The sequence below is a fragment of the Onychomys torridus genome, chromosome 7 (genome assembly GCF_903995425.1).
Source record: "Onychomys torridus chromosome 7, mOncTor1.1, whole genome shotgun sequence".
NCBI lineage: Eukaryota > Metazoa > Chordata > Mammalia > Rodentia > Cricetidae > Onychomys > Onychomys torridus.
This window is the reverse complement of record NC_050449.1, coordinates 33,015,753-33,038,347: the sequence shown is the minus strand read 5'-3', so window position 1 is coordinate 33,038,347 and position 22,595 is coordinate 33,015,753. Positions and strand designations below refer to the sequence as shown.

At 40.3% G+C, this 22,595-nt stretch overlaps 1 protein-coding gene across 3 annotated transcripts; it reads left to right on the top strand.

Annotated features, from left to right (window-relative positions):
* The first annotated feature begins 676 nt into the window (after positions 1–676).
* Positions 677–21,738, top strand: LOC118587996 (von Willebrand factor A domain-containing protein 5A-like). Of its 3 annotated transcripts, none has more exons than XM_036194244.1 (20): positions 677–876; positions 1,907–1,983; positions 4,745–4,802; positions 4,917–5,119; positions 5,403–5,625; positions 5,742–5,917; positions 6,186–6,300; positions 9,860–10,029; positions 10,263–10,351; positions 10,839–10,983; positions 11,370–11,449; positions 14,274–14,388; positions 15,089–15,253; positions 15,531–15,631; positions 15,874–16,127; positions 16,551–16,649; positions 16,757–16,861; positions 17,332–17,462; positions 20,131–20,257; positions 20,771–21,738. In XM_036194244.1, exons 3-20 carry the CDS (start codon positions 4,760–4,762, stop codon positions 20,854–20,856), a joined length of 2,427 nt encoding a protein of 808 aa, XP_036050137.1. In that variant the 5' UTR covers positions 677–876; positions 1,907–1,983; positions 4,745–4,759; the 3' UTR covers positions 20,857–21,738. The 3 variants fall into 3 exon arrangements, with proteins under 3 accessions (XP_036050137.1, XP_036050136.1, XP_036050135.1); XM_036194243.1 differs by having other exon boundaries at positions 1,878–1,983; XM_036194242.1 differs by lacking the exon at positions 677–876 and adding an exon at positions 1,573–1,660 and having other exon boundaries at positions 1,878–1,983.
* The last annotated feature ends 857 nt before the right edge of the window (positions 21,739–22,595 follow it).

Here is a 22,595-nt window from a genome sequence, read left to right as displayed (position 1 = left end):
AGCGGCTGAGTGATTATTTTATACGTGGGTTGTGGGACATGGGGGCTTGGTGGCACCTGGAGAGAAGCTCTCCAGCTACATATAGTTGGATAACAATATTTTTATCTTTTATTATTGATAAAACACAAATTTGCACAACATTGCTATATATATATATCTGTAAAGATAAAATCATGCATTGTTTTAAAATCAAGTTTGGACTTATGCTTAACGATAAAGTCCTATTTATTTGTGTACAGTGTGCCATAAGTGTTGCCCAGTTCTGCTTCTTACAACATATTCTTCGCATCTGCCCTGCAGAAGACTCAAGTCTTAAGGCTCTTATTCCACCAGACTGTAGGGAGAACTCTGCTCACTTTGCCAGCTTCTGACTTTTGCTGCCAGATACTCCAGCCAGTCAACAGTGAGAAACGACACCAGATGTGATTTCTACACAGACACTGTGCTGCCTTTTGGGGCAACATGTGTGCTCTGGACCAATGGTTACCTCCATACACAAGCCTCAATTTCGAAACTAGAAGCACAGGGATGTAAAGCCGTTGGCAATTAAGTCTCCTACAAAAGTATTTCATTGTCATGCCGGTTTTTTGTTTGTTTGTTTATGGTTTTTTGTTTTGTTTTGTTTCTTTGTAATTTGACAACATTTTCTCTTGAAAAACAAATTGCTTGTCTGGCCTATACTCCTTCCTCTGCAGAAGCCAGGCAGAGGTAAGCAGCAAGCTGTGAAATTCAAAAGGGATTCTCTTCTCTGCGGATGCTTTAGTCACGGAGTTGCTATGTTACAGCAGAGCCAGAGAAGTGGGCGTGTCCTGCAGGAAAATCATCTGCAGCTGTTCTCACTTTTCCTGACTCACAGCTCTTGGATTTCTGGGGAAGGTAAGTGAGGGCAGCGCAGATTCTGGGACCAAATCCCAGTCTCTGCTCTAGAAACACACTGCCCTACTCCCTCCCCCACCTAAACTGCCTTCCCTTCCCCCATCTCCTCAGGTCTTGGAGGCCCGTCCTCTTTAGGGGTTTGTTCAAACTGCAGCCAGTGAGTACTTGTGGGAGATTTCTGCGCCATTGGAAGTTTAGGGAAAACTTCTCCGGCTGCAGCAATCACTGAATCATCTAATAGCCTCAAGCAAGCCCCTCTTCCTCTCTTCTGTTTGTCTGTCTGCTTTTCTGTTTGTTGTTTCTTCCCGCCTCTTTCTCTCTCTACTTCCTCAACTCTTTCCTCCTTTCAGCTCCAAAGTTCTTTCCTTTCACAGTCAACTAAATTATCAGTTTTAGGTAAAGTCGTGCTATAAGTGCAGCTTTGAGCCTCTTACCTCACAAACTGCTTGGAGCCCTCAAGACCTTATGCAAAAAAAAGGAAAAAAAAAAAAAGAAAAGAAAAAAAAAAAGAAAAAAATCCCTCAGGAAAACTGACCTTTTATAAATTCTAGGGTACTGAAAATCAAGGGCAGACAATTTAAAGTTGCAATGCCCACCCCCCCTTTTTGTTGGAAAGCTATGCTTCTAGCTTCTGGATTTCCCATCAGCCAACTGCGGGGGTGTGGCCAGCTGTTTCTTCTCACTCCCACCCCTTGTCACTGCAGTCTCGCTGCTCAAGGGGTCCACACCAGAGCAGATCCCTCCCGACTCAGTGAGAATCCCTCTGTCCTCCAGCAGCAACAGGGTCAGTAGTTCTGGTCACACTTGGGAGTACTTTCCCCCTCTACATACTTAAAGGCACCTTTCTCAGTTTCTTCCTGAGACACAGAAGAAAAAAGACTCCACAACTGACTGTTCATATGAGAAAGGTTGGAAGGGAGGGTGAAATCCCTCCGTGAGGGAAATTTACTCTGAGGTTGGCTTCAGGAGATAAAGGGTTTTTGTTTTGTTTTTCATTACAGGTGATTGTGGTCTGCCTCTCTCCTCTCAGCCTCCTGCAGTGGCCACGGCCAAGCCTGGGATCTCCTCTGTTAGACACAGTCCATCCTCCAGCTGAGCTGCTTTGGGGTGAGTCTCCTGCTCTAACCTCCCTGTTGCTGCTATTAGAAATACATAATTTTTCATTTAAAGGAAGCCCCCCTTTCTTAGCTTGTTTTCCTAGCTGCTCCCTGCTTTCATATACCTGTTGCAGAATATTATTTTAAGGTGTGCTCATCTGTTGCAATTCCTGTTTTGCTATCAAGTGAGAAACCATTTTAACAGCCAGGATTTATTCCACAGTTACTGAAGAATAATGTGGAGAGAAGAGCCAGAATCATAGCTGTGATGGATTTGTGGGAGTGGGGCTGGGTATATCAGATGTGTGATCAGCATGGTGATTGTGCATTCTCTCTCTCTCTCTCTCTCTCTCTCTCTCTCTCTCTCTCTCTCTCTTCCTCTCTCTCTCTCTCTCTCTCTCTCTCTCTCTCTCTCTCTCCTCCCTCTCTCTCTCTCTCTCTCTCTCTCCCTCCCTCCCTCCCTCCTTCTCTGTGTGTGTGCATACACACATGCTCTGTATGTTAAGCAAATGTTTTTTCACAACTCAGAATGCATTTGAAATTGTGATTTAGATGAGGATCACTGGCCCAGGAGTATCACTGTCAAGTGCTTTAGAATCCTTGAGGTGAGGATGTGCTACAAAGAAAAGCTGACCTCTCAAGAGCCTTCATTTCCATGGCTTGTAGGTCTCAGGGAAGGGGAGGTACATGAATCAGCTGCCCTGGGGCCAACACACCTGCATCAAAGAAACAGTTGTCCTTAGCATGCTGTGTGATCCAGACAGTGGCACTTCAGCTCCAGTGAAAAGTACCCTTGCTGGTGCCTGCCATGGCAGTGTGGGGCACATTTTGTTATGGCTGGGGAAGGAAAGCTAGGGAATGATCTGGTACAGAATACTCTCATGGAAAATTTTAGGCCCATCATTAGTGCTACTGGAAAAATAGGGTTCACTTTCATGGGTTTGTAGTCTCTTTAATAAAAGAATTTAGAAGCAAACTTGGAAGGAAGCTCAAGGCTAGTGATATTAGAGATGGAGAAAAAAACCAACTTGACATATGCCAGGAGGACAAAGAGAGGCCATTGGTGCCTTTTAAGTTATGCATGTAAGTGGCTATAGAAAGAAGAGACAGGCTTTACAGAAACATCCAGAAAGCCATAATGCCAAGAAAAGCATGCTCAGGCTTTGGGTTGGTATATAAAAAAGACACAAAATAAGTCAAAGGAAAAGATAAAGCTTTTTGCATTAATATTCACATAAGCCAACAGACATTGGAGGCCTGTGTATAGGAGCTCTGTGAACTCCACACTGTAGGAGGGCTAGGGGGTTGGTAAGTTGATTATCTCATTAAAAAGACAGTTGTTCCCCCTATCTCCTTAGCTGTCAGCCTTCTAGAGAGTTTCCTGGCCAGGTGATTGACAGGCCCAACTGGATTAACTCTTAAGGGAAGGACAATAATATGTAATGTATGGTGCTACCCAGGACCAAAGTTAGAACTCAGATTTTATTTTTTGACCTCAATAAAGGACCTTTCCTTTAATGGCCTCCAACAAAGCCCTAGTACTTCCATCTTTTCACACCATATGTATTTTCAATCCTAAAGTGGGAATGTGGGACCAAGGTCATGTTTCCCTTTTCAGTGCTACCAGGATGTGGGGTCCAAAGCCAGCCATGAGGAAGGGGTCTATCCTTAATGGACTTCAAGGCTGTTAAAATTTGGATAGCTACCAAACACTGAGACACAAACAATCTATAGGCCCTATGATAACGCTGTCATGTAAATCATAACCTGGAAGCATGCACTCTGTCCATCATTTTACAACATAACATATGCTATATTTTTAAAATATTATAATATTATAGAAATAAAATTAGAATATCTTAGGTTAGTGTGTGTGTGTGTGTGTGTGTGTGTGTGTGTGTGTGTGTGTATTTGAGACAGGGTTTCTCTATGTAATATCAGTGGCTGTTCTGGAACTCCCTTTGTAAACTAGTCTGGCCTTGAACTCACAGAGATTCTCCTGCCTCTGCCTCCCAAGTGCTGGTATTAAAGGTGTGTACCACCACGCCTAGCAGGATATACTAGTTTTAAATCGAGGCTATGTTGCACTTATAATACGCATATGTATATTTAAAAAAAAAAAACCCCTTGGACTGAAAACTGGTGGTGTGTTTGAATTCTGACCTACAAAACAGCTCACCAACAAGGAGTCAAAATGCAGGCATCCCTGGGATTACACAGCTACTCACATACAGGTCTCTGAATAGTATGAATGAAGTAATAAGCAGCAGATATTTATTGAAAAATACAGAATATAAAAACAGGAACACTGCTAACATCTGTCATCATTGATGAATGCCTTCTAAGGATCTTCCCCTCATCTAGCAAGCTCATCCATATGAATTGACACGTTTGTATGCTGGTACTATGGTTCTCATCTTAAAGAGGGCATACTGATATTCTGAAGGGCTAAACTTATGGTACCTGTTCAGTATGCATGAGATGTAGAGGATTAGTCACCCTTTAGAGAAAATGGAATTGAAGTGTAAACCAACCCTCAAGAGTTCCTGTTTGTGGGCACCTCAGGATTCCTGCATCTTCCCACCTGGGGTGCCCTTTAAAAGAAGCTTATCTTTGACATTTCTGTCTCCTTTATTCCACACCTCTTCCTCCTGGTTCTAAATCTGCCCCTCTGCGTGTCTCCTTGCATTCTGCCAGAGAAACATAAGATGTTGGTATTTGAATGGTGGGCTTTAACCATCTGCTGTAGCAGATAATGTGTCTTTTCACAGAAACACAGTGTCAACATGGTGCGTTCTAGTGGCTTACTCACAGGTGCAAAGGACCCAGGTAAGCAAGAGTCAAGACTCTTAATGCCAAATTCTTTAGACCCTAGATAGTTCTAGCCTGTGAGTCTGACTCTAGCAAATCTTGTTGAACTACTGAACACTGATCTTTCCCCAGTGGCACTGAAGAGCATTGCTGTGACTGTGTCCATCAATGATTTTGTGGCTGGTGTGTCTGCAACCTTAAATTATGAGAATGAGGAGAAAGTCCCCTTGGAGGCCTTCTTTGTGTTTCCCATGGATGAAGATTCTGCTGTTCACAGCTTTGAGGCCTTGGTGGATGGGAAGAAAATTGTGGCAGAGTTGCAGGACAAGTACCAGGTCTGAAGGATGAGTTCAATGTCTCCCCTGCATGGTTCCATAGGACTTCCTCTTTAGACTTTATCAAATAGAGCAACTTAAAAATTCTAGTATTGAATGTTCTTCCCTTCATTTATTTCTAATCCATTTGCCTAAAATTATTTGGGACACACCCAGAGTGTAGCTCTACCAGTTATAGCACCTATCAAAGTCCTTCTGGAACAGACTGAGTGTTATGTACATCCTGTCCATTCATTGATGTCTGCTTCATCTTATTTTCCCACCCCTCCCATTATCCCCCTAGGCCCACCAAGAGTATGAAGAGGCCCTCTCTGGGGGATTTCAGGCTTACTTATTAGAAGAAGATAAGTGCTCCAGGGATGTCTTCCGTTGCAACGTGGGAAACCTGCAGCCAGGGTCAAAGGTGGCACTCACCCTGAAATATGTGCAAGAGCTTCCTCTGGAAGATGATGGGGCCCTGCGTTATGTGCTGCCAGCAATCCTGAATCCTAGATACCATCTCTCTGGTGAGTACCTCTCCATTTTGGATACCTGTCTGTGGTAGCATATGTTGGGAAAGCACTGTAGGGTTCTGGAGTGCTTGATGTGTTGACAAGGAACAGAATTAAGGTTCCTTCTGTAGATCAATCTGTGGACAGTTGCCTGGATCTGAAGACCCCAATAGTCCCTTTGGAGGACCTGCCCTACACACTCAGCATGGTTGCCACCATCAGCTCCCAGCTTGGTATCAGGACAATCCAATGCAACTGTCCCTTGAGTTCCATTGACTACATTGGAGAGAGCAAGACCTCTGCTCAGGTAAATAGTGTAAGAGTTGCCAATCCTCTGTGCCTTAGCTATTGACCTAGTCCTAATACAACTTTTCTGGATCCTCTTCTGACCTGGTCCAAACTCAACCTTCCTGGATCCTCCTCCCTGTCTGACCTACTGCTTTTTTGTACATACCCTTTGTACAGTAACTCTTTTCATGCTGCTCATGGAAACCTGTAGTCTTAGCTCTGATTTCAAACTCTCGAAGCGATCAGTGGCAGTTCTAATGTGTCTTCTCTGCTGGTCTCTTACTCAGATTACCTTGGCTGAAGGACACAAGTTTGACCGGGATGTGGAACTCCTGATTTTCTACAGGAAGGTCCACAGCCCCAGTGTAGCTGTGGAGATGGGGATGCCTGAAAGAGAATCAGGTATTTTCTTCCTCACTTGTAAGTCACCTGCTAGCAGGACACTCTGTCTTAAAACCCCCCTGAAAACATTTTCCCTTCTCGTTGTTCTGTCAAGTGGCCAGGAAAACATTATCAGTACAAAATACTGAGAGTCTTTGCACTTCTACAACCAAAACTAGTTTAGCAAAGATTAAGGTGGTTGTGTCTTGTAGACAAATTTAAGCGCACTAATAAATAGTTAGAGAAAGAATGTGAACAAATAACTCAAAAGAAAAAAATGTAAATGGTATAAACATGAACCATAACCAGTCTTGAGAGAAATACAATTCAAAATAGTTCTATAACATTTTCATTTCTCAAAAGATCAAACATGTCCAATCTGATAATGCTTCATGCTTCAGAAAGTGTGTTGAAACACCCAGGCCCATGAGGACAGCCCTGATAAAATTCAGGGGCCATGAAACAAAACCAAAAGCAAAACGAAAGACATGATTTGGGGACGGAACTTGTAGTGGAATAAAAGGTGTTTGGTAGGGAAGATCTAAGGGAGGGTGGGGAGGTGAGTATGACCAGAATTTTTATATGCACATATAAAGTCATCAAAATAAATAAAAATATATTTTGAGAACACTAAAAATAAATACAATAAAATTTGCCTGTTTCAAAGTCAGCAGCAAGATAACTTGGCATTGTAGGAGAATTTGCATCAGATGTGTTAACATTCATGATAATTTAGACAATTCTAATTTTTGGAATCTTCAGGAAACAAATGTAGATATGAATAAACATAGCAGAGTAGTATTGGTAAATAAGAAAATACCACTGGAATAAAATTTCCTATGCTTCCAAAAACATGCTTTAAAGCATACTTACTAAAATAATACTCATTGACAAGTTGAAATAATTTAGAATAAAAACCCTCTAAAAATGGAAAGCAAGGGAAAAGTAACTCAGAAATAACAAATTACCGTATAATATAGAGAGATTAGAAGGAGTCATTTGTAAATGTAGGAAATATGAAAGCAGTCATTGTGGTTAGGTTGGGACTGTTGAGCTCTGTCTTTTTTAAATTCCATGAATAACTTTTATCAGTTGATCACATCAGCACGTAATCTCATGTGAAGTTCAGTATTTTTCATATCAAGATAATATAAACATCATTTTAGCATTTTAATTATCTTATACGCCAAGCTCTGTGTCTGCCTGGTTATTAATTAAACCATCACCATCTACCTCTGAATGGTTTGTTTTCCTCTAGTTTCTTAATTTCTTAAATATAGTATGTAAATTTCTCTTTAGCTTCCTAGTAAGCTTAGTCTCTTGATTTAAGGTCTGTCTTTTTCCAAACCTCAAGTAAGAGAGAGAGAGGGCAGGGGATTTCTTTGTAACTCTATCTTGTATAGCACATGTCAATCTTTTGTAATCTTGGGCCTTCCTAAGCCACCATTCATTATACTACTTGGTTCAGTGATCCTGTTGCTTCTGGGATATTTTCCATGTAGGTATAGTTCTGCATCATTAGGGACCGTGGCTGAGATTATGATTGTGTATCTTTACAAATGCTTTAAAGATGCATTACTGACCATCTTTGTCCATGCAGATCTGCCTGGCCTTTTGACAATGTAACATGGCATCATCATCTACAAAATTGACCTTCAAGAACCATACACTTGATTTACATGTATATATTGGCCATATTCTTAGTTGTTATTGGCTGCGTGCGGCCCATTGTTTGGACTCATTTTAATGCCATCTCAACCTCTTATCGCTAACATTTGTCCAATACAGCTTCATATTTAAATTCACTAATATGAACCTTTGGGCTTTAATTTGAAGTAACCTTTGCAGTCATTTTTCCATAGAGCCAGCTGCCCATGCTGAGTTTCCCAAGACAGTTATAGACAGCTCACTAGAAGCAATTCCTTTCCCATGGAGTTCCATCCCATGTTTGTACTTTAGTTGTTCCTCCCCTATGCTTTTAGTGAACGCTTTCTTTAGCAGCCATGAAGTACTCCACCAGTAAGCTCATCTTATCCAGAGAAGTAATCCATCTCACACACATTAAACAAAAAGCTATTGCCACATTATATATTATATATCCTAGGGTTTGGATCCTGTAATAATTATCTTTTCACTAATATCCTATCAAATCCTTCTTAGATAATACCTACTTTATTATGTTATCTATTCAATTATTTGAGTATACAATGGATAAGACAATGACCTGAACCCTTTTATCTATGGTTACACTGAGCCACAGCCCTAGTAAGAATTCAGATTTGACATCCCAGATTGACTTTGCAATGATAGTACAGTATAATTGTGTAATCTCATAGACTTTCTAAACAATAGTTCTGGGGTTACAACAACCTTGCCTTTCTCAATGAACCTACATCTCAATGCTGTTTTTCAATCCCATAATCAATTTTCATTAGGTTTTAAATAAAAATGTATCCATGATTTCAACAACACATGCATATAGAGCAGTCTTCTTCAGACTATTGTTTCAATAAGGTCCTTGAAGTTCAGCATCAATATCAAGACATCCCTTTCATCTGTGGAATATCAGTGAATACATCATAATCAAAGCAGATAGCCTTACACTGGCATACATAATTCTTAGCAACCTTCTTATAATTTGTCAACCTAAGAATTACATTCATGAGCATTGTCATCACTTTTCAACTGTACTTAGTCTTTAAAACATCTTTATTATATATTTATTTACTCTGTGTGTGTGGACGTGTGGACTTGTGTGCCATAGTGCTGTGTGTGCCATGTTGTATGTATGGAGGCCTGAGGACATCTTGCAGGAGTCACTCCTTGTTTCCATGATGTGGGTCCAGAACAGCAACTCAGGTCTTCAGGCTTGGCAGCAGATAGATTTACCTGCCAAGCTATATGAGACAATCTAAGTCTTAATGGCCAATGAAATAAATTCCCATGGCTTTGATTTGTTGAGGGCATTCAAATTCATTGGCTGATTTTGGCAAATGCTAACATAGTGTGCCTCATTAATTTGTTGAGGTACCAGAAAATGAACATGTATCAGCACTGACAGAATTTTCACTGTTACCTGGGCACGCCAACCCTCTTTCTTCATGTTCACATCTCTTCTACTTGTATCTCTTGAATATAGGTAACTCACCTCCAGCCCTTTGCAAGTAGACTGTTCATAAGAGAGAAAGAAACAACAACAACAAAAATAGGGTTTGAGCTTGAGTTTTCCCACCTCACTGTTCTGGCCACAATAGACTTAGGGAGATTAGTGAGAGTGAGTGTATGAGAGTATGTGTTCTGGGGAGTGGATCCAGAGTCTTTCACATATTAGGCAAACTCTGTAGCTGAGCTATATCCCCAGCACTCTTTTTGTCCTTTTTTTTTTCTTTGAGAAAAGACTTCATTAAACTGCCCAGGTTGGCCTTGGACTCATTGTGTAGCTAAGATTCCTTTGAACTTGTAATTTTTCTGTTGTAGCCTCCCAAGTAACTGAGATTTGCTGTATCAGCAAAGTGTTCTTGGGATTTTAGGATTCTTGAGTTTCTATTTGTCTTACAAGGTCCTTATTCTTTCTGTATAGATACTCTAATGGGAGCACCTTCTGCAATGGTGAGTTTCTATCCAGATATACCAGAAGTGGAGACTTCAACAAAATGTGGAGAATTTGTGTTCCTTATGGACCGTTCAGGAAGTATGAAGAGCCCGATGAGTGGCCAGAACAGGTCTCAACTGAGAATAGATGCTGCCAAGGTAAACAGCTTCTTTCTTTCCCATGAATAATATGCTCACAGAGGATGGATCTGAGGGGTTCAGTTAGGGTCCATTTGAGATGGAGGTTTGTTCCTTGTCTGAGTTCTCAGGCTTTCCCTAGAGTAGAAGGCAGAAAGAAGTAGCATGACGGTCCACAATCTCCTCAGTCATAGCAGGCATTTGTGTTATGTTTGTGCCTAATTACTCTACTCATCCTACTTCCTCACCTTCAGGAAACACTGATTCTGCTACTGAAGAGTTTGCCTTTGGGCTGCTATTTCAACATCTATGGATTTGGATCCACTCATGAGGCATTTTTTCCGTAAGTTTCTAGAAAGAGAGGTCAAGCAGAAGTAGGACATACAATGCAGGTAGAAGATACAATGCAGGTAGAACATATAACGCAGGTAGAACATACAACACAGATAGGATATACAACGCAGGTAGAACATACAACACAGGTAGAAATACACTAGGTAGGAATACTGGCTGCCCTGCTTGACAACCCAAGTTTGATCCCCAGGACTCACATGGTGGATGGAAAGAATCAGTTCCCATAAGTTGTCTTCTGATCTCCCACATGTATGCTCTCATATGCATGTGCAAGAAGGCGTGCGCTCACACACACATAGAGAATGTTGTAAAATCATATAAAATATATTTTAAGGGTAGGAAATGCACTGTGAAAAGGTTGGTGAAAAGCTGACTGGGCTTGGGGGAATTTGGATAGGATTGTTATTTGATGGGGCTCCTCAGCCCTGGCAACCTGATGCTGCCATCACGTGACCACATGTGCTTTCTTCTTTCAGGAAGAGTGTGAAATACACTCAGGAATCCATGGAGAAAGCAGTGGAGAAAGTAAAGCTTATGTTGGCAGATCTAGGAGGGACAGAAATTTTAACACCACTACGGAAAGTTTTTAGGAAAACCCCCATTCCAGGGCATCCCTTACAGGTAAGAATTGGAACAAGACTAACAGAAGAGGTGGATGGGATGAAAATTCTCAAGAATGTATGGTCTTGAATATTAGTGCAAGACTATGGAAATGCTGTATGTAGTTCAGGCTTCTACTATATGGGAGAGTGAAATGAAGATTGTCTTCTTAACTGAGACAAACTAATGTAGGTAATGGCTGAAACTCACAAGGATTCTGCATCTGGCACTGACCCTGTGCAAACCTTCTAAATGACACAACACTGGAGATTAGGAGTCTCTTGCCTGTTTAAAGAGGCACCAGACACTTTGATGTAAATTAGTTGAATTGTTTCGAGTTAAGTTCTACTCTCTTAATATGAACTTGACAGTGGCCTTATGGGTGTTCTGGTGTTTGTTTTGTGCAGGTCTTTGTCTTCACAGATGGAGAAGTTGCTGAAACTTTTAATGTAATCAAGGAAGCTAAGTTCCACAGCAAAAGGCACAGGTAGAAGGACAGTCTCATTTCTACTGGGGAAACTGAGTTTTAGCAAGGCCAATAAAAGCAATATTCCAAATAACATCAATTACATAAAAAACTAATTTGCCCTATTTTTTTCTAAACTGACAGTAAATAGATCAATGGGTCATTTTATTTTTTTTACTCTAAATGTTTTATAAGAAGTAAAATGTAGAAATCTACCAAAACCATAAGTACTAGGGCAAATAAATGCATATGAGCACACTGTGTAACTCCTGTGTGTGTCTAGACCTAGAATAAAACCTACCCTTCCTCAAAATATGGTTTGTTGTTTATTACCATTTGTTTCTAACTTTATTATTTTATTTTTCTAAAGTCCTTGCATTTCTTGGCTGTTCTGTACCTCATATCTTGAGAAGTTTGCTTAGATGGTTGACTAAAAGAGTTTATCCGGTTTATGATTTATATTTTAGAGATATAAATTTTATCCATATCTGTACCTGAATTCTAAATCAAGACATGCCATTCTGTAATGGGATTTGAGAACTTTTCTTAACTTTGATTTCTTTTTTATGCACACTCATTCATAATTGCATTATGTAATTTCCCAATGTTTGAATGCTTTTTATGGTCATTCATTCATAATTGCATTATGCAATTTCCCAATGCTTGAAAGTTTCCCATTTTTGTTTTCAGATGCTTCCCATGACAAATTCTAGTTCTTTAGTGTCCAAGTGGTACTGTTCCTTTGAAAGCTCTTACTCTCCTCTCCGAGTTCTATAGCCCAGCAGCTGACAACATCAATCTCTCCAGAGCCTAGTGAATTTCATGGCCTGTCCCTTTCCAATTCACCTGAACCTTTTGAGTATGTCCCCAGAGGATTCTGTTCAACACTCTATTACAAGGGACACTGCTCATTGAAAACCCAAGCTTACATTTTTGCCTGTTCATTTGTATTTGTTTCTTGTTCCAGAAGGTAATGGATGCCTTTTAAGGTCTTAACTCATATGTTCTTACTATCTTGGTAAAGACATAATTCAATTATCTTATATTTTAATGTTCTCAAATGGTATTTAGTAAAAAAAATACTTTGTAGAAATTTTGGCATGGCTAGGAGAGAGACACACTCTACCTGTGAAGTTTGGGCAAATAGGCAAATTGCTAGAGTAGGGAAATCAGTTTGTTTCAGGGCAGTGGCCTCTGACAGGTTGCCCTTGTGCCAGTGGATGGTCCTACACCCGTTCACAAAGGGACAACACTGACTAGACTCATTGGCCTATAAAAAGAGGATGTGAAATTGGCAGGGAAAATAGATGGAGCAGAGGGTCTGGGAGGACTTGGAGCAGGTAATCAAGTGTGGACATGATCAAAATACATTGTAGACATACATGAAACTCTCAGAGAATGAAAGGGAAATATTTGTAGATCTTCTCTAGTTTTCTGCTGGTTTAGGAAATGGCAGCTAGTGTTCCCATGAGCAGAGCTCACAATGAATGTTTGAACCTAAGCTATTTATTTAATTCCTGTAAGTTACACTTACATAGTTATTTGCTTTCTAAATGATGAGTTCAATTCACCTCTCTAAGCTTTATATTTTTTCCTGAAAAATGGAGAAAGTAATAGTATTTATTAATTGGTTTACTGTGATTGTTAAATAATAAAATTATATAAACATCAGGAATTATCTTGATACAGTTTAAGTGTCATGAAATTTTGCTGTCATTGTAATTAATGTTTTTATTAGCACCCATATGAAGCACTTTAGTGAGTTCTAGGCAAAAAGTCTAATGCTATAAACTTACAATTTGGTCTTATACATAAAGATAATTTATAGTTTAGATATAGATCACATTTGAAAGTTTATATTAGAAATTTTAATAAAGATCATGGTGGGCTGTGTTCTTATATTTTTTGGTTGTGAGCCTATCCTTTAACGGCTGAGCCATCTCTCCAGCCCTGGGCTGTGTTCTATAGGATGAGAAATCCCAGTCAGTTCTCTGTAATTATGAGTTGGTCCTGGTTCTTGAATATTTTAGAGCATTGATCTTAAAACTGATGCCACTGGGAGCTATGACTTACACTAACCCAATAAAAAGAGACCAATAAACAGTCCTAAGTTACAGTGTGTTGATTTACAATGTTTGATGTCATCTAAAATGCTTGCTAGTTTTACTAATAGTATACTACCTGTATGTATACTGTTCTTCTTGGGAAATTAAACCATGGATAAAACATTGCTTGCTATGCATAGACTTGGACAGAATGAGGACTACCCTTAGAAGGGCAAGGAACATACTCCTCATCCCGACATTGCGCCTGCCAGGACAAACATTGTCAGTGTCAGGAAGGTGCTGACTTTTTTTTTTTTTTTTTTTTGAGACAGAGTTTCTCTGTGTAGTTTTGGTACCTGTTTTGGATCTCTCTCTGTAGACCAGGCTGGCCCTGAACTCACAGAGATCTGCCTGCTCTGCCTCCCCAGTGCTGGGATTAAAGGCATGAACCACTACTGCCCAGCTGCTGTTGACATTTTATGTCTTTTTTTTTTTTTTAAATTAAAGAGAAACTGTGTGTGTGTAAAGATCAGTAGGATGTGACTTGGGACAGATTTCTTTAATTTTTATGCTCCAGATCTTCATGTGAAAAATGAAATATGAGATTATCTCAGGAGACTCCTGATAGATAAATTGTATTGTAACTATGAGATGTATTATTATGTATCTTTAGAATAGAACATATTCAGTGAATGACAGTTATTCCTTAGTACATTGTATTCATATAATTGATGATGATGCATTAATTTGATCATTCCAATCAAGTTCTCTCTTTAACCTCCATCTTCTTACATTCACAGATGCTTCACATTTGGCATTGGAGAAGGGGCCTCTACCAGCTTAATAAAGAACCTTGCTCGGGTGTCAGGGGGAACTGCAGAGTTTATCACAGGCAACGACAGGATGCAGTCCAAGGTGGGGGGGGGCACCATGTGTAAAGAAGTGAATAGCATAAATAAAATCTGAGACAGAGTGGGGTATTTCTTCAAGGGCAGGAGTCTAACTTCCCTGCAGGGCAGATTTCCTCATATCTCCAATATTTAGTTCATGTACTTAGTGGGGAAAATTCTAGCCTATGGAAAGAGGGCCCAATATAGTATGTGGAAAAATTGTCTTTAGTCCTCTTAGGCATAAGCTCAGAGATGTGTTGTTGAGAGTTGAGGGTTTTGTGTTGACGTGAGAGACAGACTAAGAGCTTTCGTTGTCGTTCCTAAGAGTCCAGGTGTGTACTTCAGGACCTCTTCTAGTGTTAAAGCCAACCATCACTGCAAAGGATATCAAGCAAAGGAGAAGGATCAAGTGGGCTATGTATAATAAAATCAAAGTGACTTCAAATTAATGCATCATTTTATTCGTATGTGCAAAGAGAAGACCTCTTCAGACATATGCCTAAGCTTCTGCCTCACTGATACCATCTTTAGTAAATCTCTCACATTTATGTGTTAAATCTCTGAACTTTAGATTGCAAAGGAGGAGCAATAAGGCCATCTCTCTATATAGCAGTAGGAATTAGTCATAACAGTCATTATGTCTTATGACCCCTAGGTATAGTAGGTCATTAATGGTACCAATCACTATCTTTGCTTGACTGACTCTGCCCTTTCTTCTCCTCCAGGCGCTTAGGTCCCTGAGACGTTCTTTACAGTCTGTAGTAGAGGATATCTCTCTGAGCTGGGATTTGCCTCCTGGGCTGTTTGTACACATGCTATCTCCAGAGCAAACTGTTGTCTTTAGAGGTCAAAGGTTAATCACCTATAGCCTGCTGACTGGACAGATACCGGTGAGTCCACAATATTAGTCTCTCTTCTTGGTGCAACTATTGCCCCGGCAGATTCAGTAAATAAAGTAGATGGTTTTTAATTTTAATAGGGTATTGTATTTGCAACCTGGATCTGGCCAAGCATTCTTCTCATCACACCAGGTTTCTGCTCTCCTGAACACATGGTTTCTGGATAGAAAGTTGAATATATAAAGCTGGGGATGGAGAGGGCTGCAGCTTACACCCTCACCATCTTCCTAGTGATGCCTCTCTTTCACTTTTCTTCTCTAATTTATAGCAAGACGAGGCTACAGGTGAAGCGTGTCTCAAATACACCCTTCATGGCAAAAGTTATGAGGAAAAGGTGACATTTTCTCTACAACCCCAGCCTGATGACAAGTGAGAATTCTGTTTTCTTTCTCCCTCTTTCTTTTCTATCCCTATGGTTTTGATGGCTGAGTTCCTTCCCTTGACTCTGAACCCAACTGCATCCCTAAAACCATGTTTTGTTTCTTGCTACTTCACCTGTTCCCTCCCATTTGCTCTCCCACTCCCTTATGTCTGTGATGTGTAACTTTTCAGAGTTCCAGCTACGAGGCACGTGGGTTTTCCTCTTACTCTCGGGAAGTTTCTTCTTTCAGCCTCACCATTCATCGTCTTGCTGCAAAGTCCATGATCCAGGCCAGAGACTTTGGCTACAGGGAGACAACGCTAATCTATAAGAGAGATGTGCTGGACATCAGCTTAGAGTCTGGGGTCATGAGCTCCTTCACAGCTTTTGTTGCCATCAACAAGGAGCTCAATGAGCCTGTCCAGGGGCCCCTGTTTCATAGAGATATTCCAAGGCCAATTCTCTTCTGTGGTTCCTCCATGAGGCCAAGAAGTTATTCTAATGGTAAGTTTTAGCCTATAAATACTTCTATGAATAAGGGATTGTTTTTACTCTATGAGAATACTACGTAAAGAAAACGTTTAAAACATTCTCAAGTTTTAAGTTCCATTTTATTTCTTGTCCTTCCATATGACAAGTCTTAAATGTCCCTCTTCCAAGGAAATAACACACAGACACACAGATACACACACAAAGATTATTTCTTGTGTGTTAGGGGTTTCAGAGGGAGGGAGGTAGAAAGCAGGGTGGGTTGGAGAGTGCACAAGGAGACCTGCCACATGTGGGAAAAGAATGAGAGGCATAGGTGCTGACTAAAGCTGAAGGAGATGCGTGTGCTTGTGTTTCAAATCATCCAATTTCACTATCACTTTCAGCTTCAGAGAACATGGATACTGCAGTGTAAATGTTGGTATTGCTGTCTTTCAGGTCTCCCCCTACTTCTACCCTGTGCCAGTACTCCCGTAGCCCAGCCTCCAAGGAGTGCAGGCCCCGGGTACTGCGCACTCACAGCGCGCATGCCAGACGGTGAGAATCTTTTAAGTTCAACGTATTGTAATGGTCCCTACAATCTCAGTGGTGATTTTCCCAAGGACATTGTCTTACGAAGGTTTGTCTGTCACACATCCATTTAGGCACACCCCAACAGCCTCGTTACAGCCAGACGACAAAATGCGTGATTCACACAGATACTCACCCTGAGCCGCCCAACATACACAGATCGCCTACTCATGAACAAGGTGAGACAGACCTTAGTTTGTTTCTCCGATCTATGGGGATTAAAGAACCAGTCTTCCAAATCTCCCTACCAAGAAATCTACTGGGGGCACTTGATAGCAGGTGAGATTTGTCCAGTACCCATACTTGCCACGGTCAGCCCAGTTCCATTGGACTACAATATAGGATCTATAAACCTCTAATGGGCTCCCAGCCTTTTAGACTGACAAATCCCTCTTTGCCATCCCTTCCTACATATACTCTTTTTAGGCAGGGCCTACAGAACTGAGCTGACATCTTATTTGGCTTGTTCTATTCTGGCCATCCCTTCACATTTGGGGCATGAAGACACCACATGAGTATCTCTGAAGGCTTTCTTTCTGCAGCACTCTTGCTACTGCATGGCCCATAATTCAGAAAGCCACACAGGTAGGCCAAACATGCAGCAGCAACAGAATTTCCCAACACTTTATCTTTTCTTCTCTTCTCAAAGGGAGCATGGAGCATACTGTTGCACAGCTGATCCTTCTCCAAAATGCAGATGGTTCCTGGGATATGAATGAGGATTTGGCTAAGGTTCTAGGTACTAGTTTGGAAGACATAAAGGCTGCACACCCTACTGAGGTAAAACCCAAAGAAAATCAAAGAAATTAATATTTGTTTTTGAAGATAATACTGGTAGCGGTAAAACTTATGAATCAAGGTCTGTTTAAAATAGGAGAATATGTGGGTGATATGGACTAGATTAATATCTAGTAAACAGAGATTGATAGTTTTTGTGATTATAATGGAGCAAGAATAGGCTAATATTCATATCAAGTTCATTCCAAGGGTATTGGATGACAAAAGAAAATCTCTAATCCTCATTTATGTTCTATGCCAGTTATTTTAGTTGTAAAAGTAAAAATTAGCTAGCTAAGCAGTTAGCATATATGCTGTTACTTGTTCCTCACGTCAGTTAAGTAGAGAAGTTTTCTTTTGTGTTACTATTTATAGATGTAAGTGAATGTTACAATCGCTATCTGCCTGTGATGGGTAGAGTTGTGTTCAATGCTAGTCTGTTTCTTAAGAACCCTAATAACAGTCCCATTATGGCTTCACCTTTGATCAAAGGGTATGGTCTACACTTTACTCGGAGTTTACTGAAGTTATGATAGGCTGACCAACTACTTTAAATGTATTGAATTAAGGTGGTGTGGATGAATTACACTGAAAAGTGTCAGATAACTTGATAAACCATCTAACTGGTGAGCAATTTGTGGAATATAGGACAAATTGCAAGAAAAATGAAGGACAAATTTTATTCTGAGTAATTTCTAAACCTGGAATGTGATGAAATAAACTCCATGTGGTCTCTAGCCACTTTGTCCAGTATAGTATCCACTAGTGGTAGGTGGCTACTATATCTCTGGAGTGTGACTAATGGAAAATAAGAAGCCACAGTTTAAACTAAAGTACAGTGTGTTGAGCACATAGCTATTTCAAAGAATTAGCACAAAAACACATTGCAGAACTTATTTGCTTTGGATTACATGTTAAGCTGCTGATTTGCAGTATATGGAGTTACATAAAATACACGAACAACTGAAGGATACAGTTCCCAAGTATTTACAACTCATGCTGGGCAAGTACAAGACCCTGCAATTTGAAGTCCTCAAAACAACAACAAAATACTAAAATTATCATGCTGTTTATTTTTACTTTTAAAACTGTGGGTGTTTGGAAATTTTAAAGGATATATGTCTAGCATTGTGTTTTCATATGAAAATTCTGTTTTAGAACAAAGAACCAAAAGGATAATTTATAAAAATTGGTAAGATGATACAGGAATCAAGAAACTTTAGCACAGATTGACTGAGAGCAATGCATATGAGATGAACAGCTTTCATTTGAAGATGGCAACCAGGCTAACAGAATGAAGAAATCAAGAGACCTGGTGTATAATATTTGAGTACAAGGGATTTTGTTGGAAAAATAAGTATCTGGACCAAGTGCAAACTCATTGAAAATCCATAGCACTAAATAGTGAATGTATTTTAAATTGTAGTATTTCTTAAGTATTTAAACTGAAATGTTTTCAAATACACCAAGTTCTGCCTTTTTTGTAGGTTAGTATTCCCAATGAAGTTTCTGATGAACATGTAGGCCCAAATGTTCCTATTGATGTATAACAGAATTAAGAGATAAGCTATGCAATAGAATCTTGATGGGCAAAATAATAGAGAAGTGGGTCTGGGTTCCAAAAGTATTAGATCAGATCATCTGGATTTTATTTCATAAAATGACCACAACATATACTATAAATAGAAGCAAATACAGATATTGGTTCTAAATTCTCACTTATACAAGGAGAAGAAAGACACAATGTCTTACCAGAAGTTATTTGTGAAACCAGACATTTCAACTGGCTGATAATACGTCAAGAAGCAAGAGGTTTGAGATTTGGTGAGGCCACAGGCTGACCTGTAAAGCCCAATCCTTTTGCTGTGACCAGTGAATTTCACAAATATGTTTACTTCCTGATGTGGCCATTTCAGGGTATATTTAAAAAATTGTCATGATCTCATAGAGAAGGAGAACAAGCCTGGCATTCTTACTCTTCCATGAGCAGCTTTCCTAGGGAAGAAGCCAAAGTAGTGAAATGCCATCATTCATAGAGGACAAAATGGCTGCTTCTGAATATGGAGAGTCACACTTTAAAGCAGGAATGTCCATTGTTCTGCTGAGTCTAAAAACAGTGGGTAAAAACCCGTGGGTGATATTATTTTACTAAGGTTTTCAAATTTAGCAATGTGATTAGTAAAAACTGATTTGGTCTTTGGTTCCACCTCTATCGTTCAGGATAACACTGGGTAAACCATTTTACTTTTGTATGACATTTGTTTTAATGTGTGTGTGTTATAATTATTGAGTTGACATTATTTTTTCCTGTTTCCCCCTTCCATAGTAACCAAAATATTTTATAAACACAGCTATTTATGTATGTTCTTCTCTGGGCACAGCAGGACCATCCTCTTCAGAAGTGTTTGATGGGTTCCCACGGCTGACCTAGTGGTTGCACTGGACTTATAGCTAGAGACTTTTCCATCCTAAGACTCAGTGGGTTGTTAACTTGATAGTCAGGGAAAACATCTGACACACTAAGTGCAAGGTGGGGTTAGAAGGGAACCAAAGAACTCCATGCACCAGCAGTTTGGGGATATGTGATGGGGAATAAGTGACATTTTGTTTCTGTCAACTTGAGAGACTTCTTGCTCCATCCTGGGTATCAGGATCTTCACTGTCTGTGCAGGTGGTGGAACCCTCAGCTTGGGCCACAATGCTGGCTGTGATCTGGCTGCATGGCAATGGCAAAGAATTGAAGGATGAGTGGGGACTTCTAGAAAGAAAGGCTGTGGTGTGGCTTCACAACAATGCAGGTAGGAGCACATTCCCTGCCCCCCCTTTTTTTCTCCTTTAAGAAGCCAGCTCCTGTGCCTCTAGGCCTGGCAGAGAGTGAGCACTGCAAAGTCCCCCATGTACCTCTCCCATGCTGACTCAGCTTTCCTGATCCCTTAGCTTGTCTTTCTATGGTGAAATATGGTTGAAATGTGTAATTGGGGGTGGAAAGAAATGAGAAAAGGGGTAAGGGACATGGATGGGGAGGTGGCAAAGACACAGGATAGCAGTAACTATCTTTTCTCACTCAGTACTGAGCTGAGTCTCTATGATCCTGGACTGAGAACAAATACTCCTTGGGCATTCATTGTCTCCCTGCTGATGAAAGTTCTGAATCAGAGTGGATTAAAGGCAAATTGGGGCACACAGAAAGGAAAAGCCAGGAGGAAAGATAGTAGGGATGAGGGTAATGTCTTGAGAGGCTGAGAGGGGTCAAGGAAAGAGCTTCCTTCCTATCTGCTATCCCAAAGCCCTGACTCTTGTTCTCCTCACAGCCCGTGGCTTCACCAAGCATGTGCGTACTGCCAATAAACTCTTGAAGACATCTGTGAGTTCCTCGATCTTTACTTTTAAAGGCTGATACCCAGGAGAAAGAAGTCTTTTTTTTTTCTGCCTCCTGCTAAGTCCTTCACCTTCTCTTCTGCTGAGATGGATTTTTGTCTTGAGTACCTTATGACCTGTATTCCACTATAAAAGTGAAGGGTAATCACACTACTTTGACTACCCAGCTCCCACTGGATACAAGTTTCAGTGTCTGTGTATCCCCTCTGACAAGTGATGGTAACCATAGAAACTATCTCCTATATTGGAGTAGTACAAAACATTTGCATGCAGTAATGTTTCTCTCAGCTTTTAAAAACAGATTACACTCCGGTAGGTAATGCCTGGATTAGAGAATTGTCTTTACCCCTTCTCACTCTCCTGCCATTTTACATACTTATCATTTACACATTATATACTCAAAGATGATTTGAAATTTCCCATTCTTGGAAGAAGTTGGAGGTAAATTGAAAGCCAGCTTCAGGGGCAATGTAACTTCAAGATCACAGAGCCTCAAGGTTTCGTGTTGTCTATTGTTACTGTTGGGAATATTCTTTATGCCCCTACTGTCAGTCTATGCTCCATTCCTTCTTTTTCCTGCCTATGTGATTTGAGTTGAGTCATATTTGTGAATAGACATCCATTCTTAACCATTAATCATCCGGTAATAGGTTGATAATGAAATCCTTAGAACTAGCATTAACCCACTAGGCCTATGAGTCTGGTTGTGGCCTGGTTTACTCAGAATTAATGTAGGTTGTGCTGTGCTGATACCTGAGTGTTTTTTTTTTTTCTAGTGCATGAAGAACAGGGTTCCCATGATCACTCGAACACTAACTTTTCACATACCTTATCCTAGAAAATGTCCTTATTCCCCCAGATTACTGTTTTACCAATATTAAAGTGTCTATTTGTACTATGACTTTGCTGATTGGTCTTTTATTGATTGATTCAATTTCGAATTAGAGAAGTAGTTACAGTTTTAAAGCAGCATGTTTGCTATATTATTTTTTTTCTTCTTGAGTTTCCATGTGAGCAAATGTTTCATCAGTTGTACTTTCCTCAGATCCAGGGGCTGGTGAGATGGTTCAGTCATTAAAAGTGTGCTGGTTTTCCAGAGGATCCAGGTTCAGTTCCCAGTATCCAATTGCTTGAGCTCTAGAGTGTTAAGAACTCTCTTTTGGCCTCCTTGACAATTGCACTTATGTGTACGTACCTCCACAAAGACACACAGGCATACACACATAATTAAAAAAAATATTCAGGTCAGACGTGGTGATGCATGACTTTAATGCCAGCACTCAGGAGGCAGAGGCAGGAAGATGTCTGTGAGTTTGAGGCCAGTCTGGCCTACATAGTGAATTTCTATATAAAGAGACCCTGTCTCAAACAAACAAATAAGCAAACAAGCAAACAAACAAAACAAAACAAACTCCAAATGTGGTCAAATGTAGGTTTTCACATTAAAGTACTGTTTGCCAGGATAGGAGAGATGGCCCAAGTGGTCTAGAGTATCTGCTGCTCTTGCAGAGGACTGGAATTCAATTCCCAAGACTCATATTAGCTATCCCACGGTTGCCTGTAACACTAGCTCCAAGGGATCTAATGCCCTCTTCAGGCTTCCACTGGCAACTGTACTCACATTCACACACCCTCACAGACATACACACATTCACACAATTAAATATAAAAATCAATCTTTAGCAAAAGTTTTAGTGTGGGCCATTTGTTGAACTGTTGTTTCATGGATGACATTTTTATGTCTCCTGAACATTAAAG